This window comes from Lepidochelys kempii, chromosome 2 (assembly GCF_965140265.1).
Source record: "Lepidochelys kempii isolate rLepKem1 chromosome 2, rLepKem1.hap2, whole genome shotgun sequence".
Taxonomy (NCBI): Eukaryota; Metazoa; Chordata; order Testudines; family Cheloniidae; genus Lepidochelys; species Lepidochelys kempii.
Window position 1 is genome coordinate 214433921 of NC_133257.1, and position 14022 is coordinate 214447942.

The 14022-nt window shown below is 41.7% G+C and overlaps 1 protein-coding gene across 5 annotated transcripts in view; it reads left to right on the top strand.

Moving 5' to 3' along the window:
* CRPPA (CDP-L-ribitol pyrophosphorylase A) overlaps positions 1 to 14022 on the top strand; it is a 201659-nt gene that overhangs the window by 137174 nt on the left and 50463 nt on the right. For 2 of the 5 annotated variants that reach the window (XM_073333802.1, XM_073333800.1), the window contains one exon: positions 1717 to 1905. The exons of the other annotated variants lie outside the window; for them this stretch is intronic. In XM_073333802.1, the coding sequence (XP_073189903.1) occupies positions 1717 to 1905 (189 nt within the window). The remainder of the gene's footprint in view (positions 1 to 1716; positions 1906 to 14022) is intronic. 5 annotated transcript variants of the gene reach the window in all.

Below are 14022 nucleotides of genomic sequence, written 5' to 3' on the forward strand. Positions count from 1 at the left end.
AATCTATTACTACTTATAACATAAGGGAACTTTAAAATAATTTAACTTACATTTACATGAATGATCATAATGGGTCCTATAGAGCCAAAACAGTGCAGCAGATCTTCATTTTAAGAAGTTTATAAATTACAGTGTAATGTAGCAGCTTTTACAGTCATATGGTTAGTTGGTTGTGGCAACTCCTAAACACTTTCTGAATGATTTTTAAATAAATATTAAGGGGCAAGAAATTTAGTTTTACTTCTAGCCCTGTGGCCATCTGGATTAAGGAGAATGTGGTTGTGGGGACAGAATATGGGTGGCTTGCAGATAACCACATTCTGCTTTGTTGTGGGAGCACACTTTTAATGGGGTGGGGGAGATCAGTTGTCATAAAGCTTTGTAAATTCCTCCTGTTCTTACCCAGGCAGTGCTTCTTTCAGAGTAGACTTCGGCAGCCTTGGGTCAGGAAACACTGATATAACTGCTGAAATGTCATTTGGAGGAGTTCAAGCAGGCAGTAAGCACTAAAAAAATTATTAAGTCTAATATGGACCTATTAGGCCATCATCCTTCAAGTGCAGGTTATAGTTTCCTGTTAGAGGATATATCAGAGTGCCCTTTCTTATATATAGATGGATCAAATATGGGACATGAGCATACCAAGTATATCCTTTTAAAGTTAAGAATAGTTGTATTATGTCTGCTAAAGGCACAGATCATAACCACAGAATATTTGAATTGATTTTAATCCCAGAGAGTTGAACAGCTGCTGAACCAGTGTTTTGGATGGATGGACTGTATCCTGCAGCTTTTAAGTATAGTTTTTGTTTGCTAATTATAAAGTGATGCTGAGAATTTTTTTGATTTACTAAAGAGTTATATTTTTTATGGACCAAAGGTTTCTAGGGAGTTACTCAGAAACAGTGAAACAAAACTAAAGGCCTCTATAACTGGTACAAATGATCTGTACTGTATCCTGTAAATACTGTGTCAGTCATTCAAAAAGAGCATGTGCTTGTAAACAAAGGGTGACCTATCAATATAACTATGCATGAAATTCTAAAATAATAATATTGATACAAAGGTTGGATTCATTTAGCAACAACTCTTGTTTGTGTTCTGAGTGATTACATGGAATTTATTCCTTCACTACTTACCAAACACATATTTTCCAAGACACGGTCTTGTGGAACATGGGCAAACACAAATTAAATCTTGTTTACTGAAATCCACAATATATTGTTGAATTCAACCCCCTCTCGCCCCCCCGGAAAGGAGTTAAAAAGAAAGTCATTCTTAATTAGTAAATTTGTTCATTTTATACTTAGGGTCAAATATTTAGGGTTGTCTGCAGGGTCATGGTGTAGGACAGGGACATGGCCAGCAATCCTCAGAGCCCAAGGAATTGGAACTCAGCAGAATTTGGAGAGATGTATGGAGAGACAATTCTTCACATTTCCTCACAGAGGAACATGGCTCCCTCAGTATCTCTTTTCTGCACCCCAGCGTCTCCCACAATTCTGCATGTCTGGTTTCCTCCCCTCTACTCTGCAGCTCACAGAGGCGATCAGAGATTTGGTATTTCACAGCCTGGCCACACTCCCTTTGCTTCCACTTCCCCCACTCTCTGCGGCAGTGGTCAGTTGGCGGTTACACTGTTCCTACTTTTTTTTATTTCTATCCTTATTTTTCTCCCTTTCTGGGGGGAAGTGGTGATCAGTTTCTCTATTTCAGGCTTCTTTCTTCTTCTTCCCTGGGTCGGTCTTAAGCAGCCTGATGGTTCAATTCTCTCAGCCTCCACTGCAGCATCTTCTGTCGGCTCCTCTGCCCCTGTACAGGCATGGCAGAGCAACCAAGAAGGCACCCGGGTCAGATTCAAGAAGTGCTCCATTTGTCAGGCAGCCTTCCCAAGCTCAGCAGATGGTGAGTTGTACCCAGCCAGCTGACCCTAACTGCTTTAGGTCTCAGGGCTATGAGAGGGACAGGTAGGTGGGATCGCATACTCACCAAAGCAGCCACGGCTCCAGCATGGAAAAAATGGACCAGGAAGAATAGATCAGTGAAAGGCTATAAAGAGAAGGACACTAGCCACCCAACTCAGGGGGTAAGTCCCCAGGGAACAAAGAGAAGGGCTTGTGGGACCACAGATCCCTCCCCATCCAAGTCTTAGAATGGGTCCTGAGTGCTCTGGGAAAAGTTGCAGGGCTCTTAAACAGCCCTCATCCTTCCCAATTTGAACAGAAGGGCTCTGGTAATGAGTCCCACCCGCATGAGAATGGGACCAAGAAGGGGGAGGAATCAGAGAGAGGACTTTCCTGAGGGCTTCAGGCTCTATAGAAGGCAAGCCGCAAAAGGCCTCAAAGCCACAACAGAGCTCCTACACCTGCAAAGCATGCAAAGAGCAAAGAAATCAAAAAAGGGGAAGAAAAATTGCAAAAAATCTTGGTATGAGCCCTCTGGCTCCTCTTTCTTCTCCTCCATTGAGGAAGGCGAACTATGGGACTCTGAATCCAAACAGGACTGCGGGAGGGAACACGAGCTTTTTCCCCCTGTGAGAAATTTGAGGCCATGTTCAGAAGGGCTGTCTCCACGATTCAGATCCAACCTGAACAGGTTCTTGAGAGCAAGCCTCAGGGTAAATTTTGCCCCTCAAAATCCTTCCCTGAGACTACAATTCCCCTGCAGTCTGCCTTTGAGGACATGGTCAGGGATGAATGGAACAAGCCTGATTAGGGCAAGCACATTAATAAAAATGACCTCAGGTTCTATAAAGGAACCAAAGGCCTCTATTTCTGAGGTACCTCAGGTAGGTGCCACTGTAGTATTTCTGGCAAGGGATACAGTCATTCTCTCAGAAGAGGAATGCTTTCCTAAGGACCCAATAGACAGAGAAGTAGAGACCACTCTCAAGAAGGACTCTGAGTCCTCCTTGGTCTCTCTGAGTGTCTGTAGCACCTACCTTCTTTGCAAGGGCATCTCTTTCCTGGCTGGCAGATCTCAAAGCCCTAAAGGACAGAGATCATCCTGACTTTTGACTCCATTTTAAAGAAAATCTCCCTAGCAACAGCATTCACTGCTGATGCCTCAATGAATGCAATGAAGTTCTCAGCCAGGGCCCTGGCTTCCAGCTCAGAAACCAGGTGTCATCTATGGTTCCGACCCTGGAAGTTGGATACTCATTCTAAGCAGGTCCTATTCTTTGTCAAGTTTACAGGTTCCCTCCTTTTCAGAGAAAAGCTAGACAAGGTAGTGGCTGATAATGCTGCAAAATCTGAGCAGTCCCTCCCATTGTCATGAAGTGCCCTCAGGAGAGAGTACAGCTCCTTTCGGGCCTCAACCTCACAGAAGTACCAGTGAAGGGACAATAGATTATCCAAAAGAAAGTCACGGATGTGAGGTTTGGGGAGAGAGCCCAGAGGGAGCTCTGCTCCCACCCATAAAAGTCACTTTATGACAAAGATCGCATAGACCTCTGCTCAGAGCTGAAACTAGGGAGCAGAATTTCCTATTTCCCTCTAGAATGGTTTGCATCAACCACGTGTCCAAAACTGTAGTGCTGTGGCATCTAACTTGGGGTACTAAAAGGAGGCTTAAGCTTATCAGAATTCTGCAGTTGGTCTTCTGTGCTTTTTGAAGAAGAGAGAGTTCAATCAAAACTGACCTTCCCTGCTGGAGAAATATCCTGTACTAATAGGGAAAAATAGTTTCTTATTTAGAAAAGCAGCAAAGGTACAATAGCATCTTTTTTCAGCAAAAAATCCCTAAGAACTGTTTTGTATGTAGACATTAAGGCAGACTTTGCCCTTAGTGACACCTTAGTAAGCTGACTGGGGCTGGTTCGCCATTCCCGGCCAATGGGAGCTGCGGAAAGCAGCAGCCAGCACATCCTTCTGAAACTCTCCGGAGTTGGACTGATTTACTCCAGGCCCCCCCCCCCTCACTACCAGAGAGGGAAACACTGAGCCCAGCAAGGCAAAGGAGGTGCCTTCCACACGACTTCATTTTTGTGATAGTACGCTTTCTGAACAAAGCATGTTGTTATTTGCAAATACTCAGAGCACTAAGTATATTTAAGAATGTGTAGTTGTTGCGGGGAGATTAAAAAAAAGGAATGGTTAGGACCTAAATTATGAATTTATCTGTAATTGTTACTATGCTTGAAATGACTGATCAAGGCACATAGGTATGGGCTTAAGTCCCTTTGCTTTTAATGTTGCTTAAAGGAAGCATTGGAGAGTTCGTTGCTAGCTCTCACAATTTTTTCCTCCCACAAATGACAAGATTTTAGCCAGGGCTGGAGCCAGTTTTGCAATGATGTGAGTTCTAGCCCTCTCACGAATTTCAGGCCTGCCTTGGGGAAAACTACCTCTGATTGGGTGCTTTCCTTCACTCCTGGGGATGTCAGGACCCTAACAAGAGCAGTCGGGACCAAGGGTCAGAGCAGGGGCAAACCTGCGGCGGGGAGTAGCGGATGAGCGCATGGTCAGGTTCCAGGCCAGGAATGATACCAGCGGTCAAAGGCACTTAACTCTCTTGGACTCCTCTGAAGGTTTCAGGGTCCAAGTCAGGAGACGAAATCCAAATCAAGCTGAGGTCAGTACGAGGAGCAGGAGTGGTCGTGGCAGCTATAGGAGATCCACATGGTTGCTTGGAAACTTCTCGGAATGCCCCTTTGGCTCACTGCCCTATATAAACCTATCAGAAGCCATGAGGCTGCTGGCTATCAGACCTCCTGAGGTGACGCTACCCAGGGTCTGTGTCCACTGTGGGTCATGGGCAGTGGAATGGAAGCTGATTACAGCTACCATGGGGTTTCAGCATGGAGATGCCAGCTCCCTGGTGACTGCAGCTTGGGTTCTAGACCTGAGCAAATGAAGAGCAGCCAATCAGAGCTGCTGCAGGAAGCAGGTAGAGTGTCTGTTCCCTCCCCTCAGTAGCCAACACCATTCTCTGAGAAGGAGGGGTAAGCTAAAGAATTAGGTTAGGATGGCACTGCTCCTTTCTTCTCCTGTGAATGACAAGACAGCTTCTCCCACCTTCCTTTTCCCTCCTTGCAACACCGGTGGGCAGGGCCGGCTTTAGTTTTTTTGCTGCCCCAAGCAAAAAATTTGCCGCCCCAAGCTCAGGTGGGGTTGAGGCTCGCAGGTGGTGCTGGAAGAGTGATGTCACCTTCTCCCAGCGCCTGCAGGGACTTTCCCCGCCCAGCTGTGCAGAGAAACCCCGCTATAAGGGGTGGCACAAGGCGCAGATGAAATGGCGCAGGCCCGGCTCCCTGGCAGGACTTGCCCTCTCCTCCCCATGTAGCGGCTGGGCCCTGGCAGCTCAACGTCCCGGGGCTGGGGCTTCCCCTTCCCGCTGCAGCTGGGGGTGTGGTGCCCTCGCCCCGTCTAAGTGGCGCAGCTCCGGGAGCGCAACTGCCCTGAAAAAAAAGGATGGCCGGAATGCCGCCCCTGGAAATGGGCTGCCCCAAGCACGTGCTTGCTTTGCGGGTGCCTAGATCTGGTCCTGCCCCTGGAGCAGAGGTGAGGCAGGGAGGACAGAACTGATGTGGGGGCAGGTGCGAGTAGAGCAGAACTGATGTGGGAGCTATGGGGACAGGACTGATTTGGCAGGCAGATGTGGGGGTGAGACCTCGTGCAGCAGGGACCATAATCACTTTATATGCATTTGGGTGAGTTAGTGACACTAATTGTCACATACACACACTCGGAGGGATGAGGGTGATGAGGTCAAAAATTAAGACACACCAAACTACACAATGTTCTTTTTAAAAATAAACCTCATGATTTTTGGGCCACCTCTCATGCTCTGGGTCTGACTCAGGATTTTTTTTGGCAATTCTGGAACTGAGTGTTCCACTAATGAGTTTGGCTGGGTGGCACAAGAGGATGTACAGCTAAATGTCTGTAGTCCTGCAGAATAATAGAAATTATAAGGACTGGCTTTAGATCAGCTTCCCCATCACCCTGTTAGTTAAGCATTGTTTCCTTTCCCTTATGGGTATTAATTAGTGCGTCTATCGAGAACTCTACATCTGTAAACGTTACACAGCAGACAATAAATTACCTGGTGCATTACAACTGTGGAATCTTAATAAAGGAATGCAAGTGCTCAGATGAAGCATCCCACAAACAAACTTTCCACTGTGATTATGAATTGCCAATCTGAGTAAGAGATGAGCTGCTGAGAGAAATAATTGGTAATCTTTTAGGTTTTCACTAAATAATTATCCAATTTTTTTTGTCTTGGAAAGGTCAGAGAGTTGCTCAATTTGTTTCCACTATTAGTGTTTCTAGGAGTTTAACAAGCTCTACAGAAAATGATGAGATTACTATTTTTTGTCTCTACACATGACCTTTTTAGACTTGTTTCAACTATCAAACTTTTAATTGCCAATTGAGAATTCTCCCACCACCTTGTCAGCCAAAATGATCAAGGCATATAGACTTGTCATAAAAATAATGTTGTGACTACCCAGTTTATAAACTTGCTTTCTTACTCATGAAGTTTAAACAAGGTTATGCTACCTAGATTTTTTTTTTATAGTGTGTATTGTTCTGAATCTTGAGATTTTTAGAGAAGGAAATGTGGAAAAAAATGCTTTTGAGAGCTGTAATTCCAGGATAAATAGAAGAAAGGAAAATATACAGCACATAAAGATGGCAAGCTGCAAAAATGTGTCTGTTGTAATTATGTTTGATAGTTTAATGAGATAGGAAATAAACACTGAATTGGAACAGTTTGTGAAAATAAATAAGGAGAGTATCAAATTTGAGCTGTTTCATCTTCAAATCTGTAAGTAGTTACTCTGAAATATTTTCAATACACTGAAAGGTTTTAGTATTGGATTGTTACCTCTTAATAGGAGAAATACATAGATATTTAAAATAACAGACTTATAGGAAAAAAATCAGCAGTTGCCAACAAATTATTTTTAGCTATGTTGTTTTTTTGCATTTTACTCAGCATGAACAATGGAATCCAGTGATGTCAGTCTCACTTGTTCATGGGCACTTTCACTTCAGATTGTTGGTGCTGTAGTGTTTGGTTTAAACCTTCATTTGTGCTCCTTCAGTACTGGAGGTACACGGGGACAAGACCAGGAAGATTAAAAACAAATCAGTTCATTGAACCCAAACTGAATTTGCAGATGAACTATTTGGTTGTGGCAGACTTTTTTTAAACCAATAAATAGCTGTATACACTGAACCAAGTGCTTAAACTAATACAATGTACAGATTTGTTATTTATATTTTTATGTAAATATGTACAGTAAGTGGGAAGAATCCTCATTTTTGGATATGGTATTTTTATCTTTACTGTCTGTATTTTTTCTTTGTAGACTATTACTGAAATCTGTCTTGTACTGAGTGTCTTTTTTTTATATCCACATAAATGAAAAAGAGCTGGTTGTAACACTTTTTCCTCACTAACTTGAGATGAATCACACTTTTTCTCTGCTTCCATAGAGCAGTTAACATTTTGATCAAATTATAAAGCTTTATTTGGTTTCCAGTACTTGTATTCTCAACCCTATAGATTGCCCATTGAACTGTGAATATAAATTTCAATTTCAATACAGTTTAGAGTATTTTAGTAACTTTATCGCCTCACCAACTGGTTACAGATAAAAATACTATTCCTAACAATGACAATTTTTCTCAGTTGCAGGGGGAGTTCATGATCAGCTCCATGGTGAAAAGCAATGGTTAGTTATGTTGAGATAGTCAGGCTCAATGTACGTGACATCTCATCTAAACATCCTTTTGCTAATAAACCCATCAATCTCTAAAATCTGGTCATAGCTAGGGAGAGAATATTATAGATGATACTCTGTTTAATCCGTAACTGGTAAATTTTCACCACTCTAGTCATTTTAAAATTGAGTTTTCATGTCCCTAAAAATTCACATTAAGACATTTTTCTGTTTCCTTCTGGATTCAGTTGAATTTCTGCACTGACTTTACTGTAGCATGCCTATGCAATCTTGATTTGTTTCAGGCAGTATTAGTAATAATTTCCATTAATTTCATTGTACCAAACACTAAATGTATTAAATAAAATAGTATAAACTTTTAAAACCTAAACAACAAGAGGTTGTACCATTTAACCTCTTTTTCTGATTTATATTTCTGAGTTTTTATCATGGGGTTTTTGTTGTCATATTTCCTGTGTTTAACTGCAGGGCTTATGAAATGCTTCAACCATTTAAATGGACAGGGACAAATCCCCCACTAAACTATGTAGTGGCAGTGTGGCTGTTACTGCAGCCATAAGTCTATGGTAGTTCTTGAAATTCCTGCATAGAGGATGGGGCCATCAGATTTACACTGTAGCAGTTCCACCTGGCTTTTGTCAACTCTTCCCTCTGGAAACTGAGGGAGAGCATCAGGTTGTCCTCAGGAGACTCCCTTACAAGCTCTGACCTAGAGGGCACTCCTTGGGGGGCGGGAAGGGTATGGCGGGAGCTAGGCTGCAGCTTGTAGCACTTTGGAGATTCTGAGCAGTGCTGCTGTCCATAAGCAGGGAGGGATGCGCTGCTGTAATTTAGACAGCCTTGCTATACTATTGGGTATAAAATATGTATAGTTACATTTGTAACAAAAACGATTTAATTTAAAATTACTTCCATGTTCAGAAACTTCTGTATAGTTTTTATAGAAGAAAAGGATATTGGTTAGGACATTTTCAGTTACATTTCAATATGAACAAATTTCTTTAAGGTATTTCCTACCAGATGCTTGGATTAAAAAAAAAGTGGAAATACTTCATTATCATTCATAGAATTTCCAACATTCACAGTCTGAACTAATTATATTGATTTTAAAACATTCGTGTGAACTGATATTTGTTTTGGCCACATTTATCCGTACTTTTAAATAATGTTTACTCTATATTATTCCGTGCAATGTAATTTCCCACCAGTTCAGAAAAGTCATTCTTTTTAGAATTAAGAGGCACAGACTCATTACTTTGCAATGTGCTAAGTAAATATACTTGATTTATAACTGTAACTGTGTTTTGATCCTTGAATTTCCACCAAGCAGAATCTTTTTTTTTTTTTGTAGAAGAATAAAAGTAAATTGTTTACATTGGAATTTGATTCAACCTGTGTGGTACTGGCAACAGCATGCATATTCATTTTTTGGCAGAGCTTTTGCCTTTGACTTTGTTACTTATTCAATGTTTCCATGCATATGCATGTGCCTGCACAGTATCTCTTACTCAAACACCCCCCCTCCCAAAAAAAAACAACCAAACCTGTTCCATACTTCTCCTACCCATACCCAACAACCCTCCAGGTTCACTCCCAGGCTCCGTCCCTCTCCCTAAGCTGCTCTGTTATCCTTGACTTCCCCAAGCCTTTGCACTGCTTCTGAGGGATGCAGGAGATATGTTTCTGTATTGTAGTTTCAATGAATTACTGAATGAATAGGGTCTACTCTGCATCTCTTCAGAAGACATGAAGATTATCTACACTATCTTACCCTCCACCTCCCCCCATGACACACACTCAATCATGTTCATGCTCAGTTTAACCCTCCTAACCCCAATCTTCCATTGTCAAGGGTCTCTATCTAGGGCCAGATTCTTCTACCCTGACCTTGCAAAAATAGTATAATTGAAATCAGTTGAACTACTGTGGGGTACTACTCAATCTGGCCACAGCCACTATTCTTCTAGTGGAAGTGGCCGTAGAGTTGTCTTGATCTAGACTTCCACTGACAGCTGCTGGCCTCCACCCAGGGTCTGCTGAAACCTAGTGGGCAAAGAAGCTAGTAGGATTATAGCCTCAGCCAAGGCACCACCCACAGGAGCCCTGATTGGAGGATTGCCCGGCTCCATTGATTGGTCCAACCATACTATTTAAGCCAGAAGGAGGTACAGGAAGTTGTCAAGCAACAAGGTGCTTTTCGGTTGTGGCTGCATTGGTCCCTGCTTGTGCCCACTTCGTACACCCAACCATATTCTTCTTTTCTGCTCCACTCTTGGCTCCTGCCTCACTCCTGTCCCCACCCTACTCCTGCTCTGTGCCTGATCCTTGCCTCTCCTCTGCTTCCTACCCTTACACCTAGGATGACCAGATGTCCCAATTTTATAGGGACAGTCCTGATATTTGGGGTTTTTTCTTATATAGGCTCTTATTACCCTCCACCCCATCCCTATTTTTCACACTTGCTATCTGGTCACCCTACTTACACCTCATCTCCAATCATCATTTACCAGTCCTGGCTCTGACTTCTGACCCTGACTCTGGCTTAATCCCTGGCTCTGGTAATTGGTAGTTGATTCTGGTGCTAACCCCTGGCTTTGTTCCCCAACCTGGCTGCATGCTCTGCCAATTAGAGCGGACTCCTGCTCTGACTACTAGGCCAGACTGCCTACTTCCCAGTCCATCATAGCAGGATTCTTTTTGGAGTTTGTCACTATCACTCCTCAGTTGGCTGAATGGTCATTACTGAAACTGCACCACTGCATCTATTTTTAAATAGAGAGAGTCAGCACTGCTTTTTTTTTTTTTTTTTAAGATTTTTAGAACCAACCATAATAAGATCTTGGCATGATGGATGGGACAATTATTGTTTTATCAGGGATAGATGGGACACTGAAAATGTTTTTGACCTGAAGTATTTCCTCAGTGAGATTAAAATACAAAGTTCAATATATACAATCTTCAAACAAATATTGGAAATTATGAATGTGTGTTGTGGTGCTCAAAGTTCAGCAACCTGAATTTACCAATAGTCAAAGTGACGATTCTATTGACCTGAAAATATTAATAGTAGTTCCTAATGGAAAGCTTAGTGTAAATAAGCTCAGAATGACTAAAGTGGTGCAAATTATACTCCATCTACTTTCTGGTGAACTTATTTAACACATCTCTGTGGTAGGTAAATGTGTCGTACTATGAACGTTAAGAGGGCCCTATTAGAAATCAGGAACAAAAATAGTTCAGGAAAATGCATCTTCCCCCAAACTTTTATTTATTGTTATATAGGCTTGCAAATATGGTATAAGAAAGAGATTAATATCTCAAGAATTAGTTTCACGTGTACATTTTCAGGAGACCGAAGGAAGAGATTAGAGGATGACAATGTTTGGGGCCCAGTCTGGTAAGCCCATATTCTCATAAGTGGTCCCGGTGGAGTCAGTGAAGTAAATAAGATGACGCACAGGAGTGAAGGTTTGTAGAATCAGGCCCTGGGTTACTCCAGGGATCCCATAGTTTGGGGGAGGGAAAGGGGGTTTGGCTTGTTTATATTTATTAAAGGCACCTGAGCCAAGGTCAGTAGTGCTGGCTCATGGACAGAGTAATAGTTAAGGGCAAAGTATTTGTTTCTCTTTTGTGGAAGATGTTGAGGTATGGTACTGCATTCTTGTGTCAAATCAAAATAGAAAGTGTTCCAGAGCTTGCCAACATTATAGTACTATTTTCCAAACTGAATTAGCAAATAACGTAACCTAAGACTGTTCCTTACAGCTATGTAGAACAAATGCTTTCAGTATGCATTTTAAACATTATTAAATATCTATAAATTAAATATTAATTTGTACAAGTTGATGGCCCTTTTTAAATTGTTGACAAGATACTGATGACAACTAATATTTGTTCTTTTTAATGAAAAGAGTAAATATGCAAGTCTTCCTGTTTGTAGAGCTATTGTGCTGCATAATCTCAAGGAGAGACAGCAATATGAATACATGGGTCACAGTACAAACATAATAAGTAATGAGATTTTAGTATGTCTTACATAAACAAAGAATGATGCTTGAAAAGGACAGACGGAAATTCCTCATTTCCTATGTTTGCATTGCTACAATACCTACACTGGTCTGGATTAGTTTCCTAATGTGAAATGCTAATAAAAGATCCTTTATGCCAAAAAGAAAAAAAACTGTAAAGAGTAGAAATAAATTCACAATGAAGAGAGATGAAGTGTGAGGTCCCCCAAGGATTTGTACTGGAATCTTTGCTGTTCAACACATTCATAAATGATCTAGAAAAGGGGGTAAACTGTGAGGTGAAAAAGTGTGGAGACAATACTAAATTACTCAAGATAGTCAAGTCCAAAGCTGACTGAAGAGTTGCAAAGAGATCTCACAAAACTGGGTGAGAGGGGAACAAAATGGCGGATGAAATTAAAATGTTGATAAATGCAAAATAATGTACATTGGAAAACATAATCCCAACTGTATATACCAAATGATAGGGTCTAAATGAACTGTTACCACTCAAGACAGATCTTGGAGTCTTTGTGGATAGTTCTCTGAAAATACCTGCTCTGTGTGAAGCAGCAGTCAAAAAATCTAACAATGTTAGGAACTATTAGGAAAGAGATAGATAATAAGACAGAAATCATAATACAACTCTATATAGCCATGGTATGCCCACACCTTGAACATTGCCATGCAGTTCTGGTTGCCCCATCTCAAAAAAGATTAGAATTGGAAAACATATGAGAAGGGCAACAAACATGATTTGGGTTATGGAATAGCCGCTTCCATATGAGGAGAGATTAAAAAGACTGGGATTGCTCAGTTTAGAAAAGACACAACTAATAAGGGGTATGATAGAGGTCTATATAATCATGAATGGTTTGAGAAGAATATAGAAGTGTTATTTACCCCTTCACATAACACAAGAACCAGGGTCACCCAATTAATTTAATAGGCAGCACGTTTAAAACAAACAGAAGGAATTATTTCTTCACACGTACACCATCAACCTGTGGAACTTGTTTCCAGGGTATGTTGTGTAGGCCAAAAGTACAAATGGGTTAAAAAACTAATTAGACAAGTTCCTAGAGGAGAGGTCCATAAGTGTCTATTAGCCAAGATGATCAGGGACACAACCCCATGCTCCGGGTGTCCTTAAACCTCTGAGAGCCAGAAGCTGGGACTGGATGGCAGAGGATGGATCACTCAATAAATTGTCCTGTTCTGTTATTCCCTTTGTGACTGGTTGGGTCACAGAAACACCCTTAGGACTGCCACCTGATGTGCTGAGACTACCTCTGAGCCCATTTTCCATGGCATCTTGGGATATCAGAAGCCTGCCTTCTTGAGCCAGACATGCTAGCCTGTTGCAAACACAGACGCAGGTCTGACACATGTCCCCCAAAAGCTGCAGACTTAACTGAAAACAGCTTAAGAAGTGCTCCTGTCTCTAGCACCCAGATATCCAGTTCACAATGGGATCCAAACCCCAATAAATCAGTTTTACTCTGTATAAAGCTTATACAGGGTAAACTCATAAATTGTCCATCCTCTATAACACTGATAGAGAGATATGCACAGCCGTTTGCGCCCCCAGGTATTAGTCATTATCTCTGGGTTCAGTAGTAAGCAAAAAGTTATTTTATTAAAGTATAAAAAGTAGGATTTAAGTGGTTCCAAGTAATAACAGACAGAACAAAGTAAGTTACCAAGCAAAACAAAACAAAAACATGCAAGTCTAAGCCTAATACAGTAGGAAACTGAATACAGATAATATCTCACCCTCAGAGATGTTCCAATAAGCTTCTTTCACAGACTAGATTCCTTTCTAGTCTGGGCCCAATCCTTTCCCTTGGTACAGTCCTTGTTCCACCTCAGGTGGTAGCTAGGGGATTTCATATCACTGCAGCCCCTTTGTTCTGTTCCACCCCCTTATATAGTTTTGGCACAAGGCGGGAATCTTTTGTCTCTCTGGGTCCCCACCCATCCTTCTAATGGAAAAGCACCAGGTTTAAGATAGATTCCAGTACCAGGTGACATGGTCACGTGTCCTGTGAGACCCCAAGCCTTCATTCTTCCCAGCCTGACTCACAGAAAGGCTTGCAAGTAAACAGAGCCATCTACAGCAATTGTCCTGGTTAATGGGAACCATCAAGATTCCAAACCACCATTAATGACCCACACTTTGCATAATTACAGTAGGACCTCAGAGTTACATTTCATATTTCTAGTGTCAGATACAAGAATGATACATTCATACGAATAGGATGAACACACTCAGTAGATTATAAACTTTGTAATGATACGTTAGAAGAGACCTTT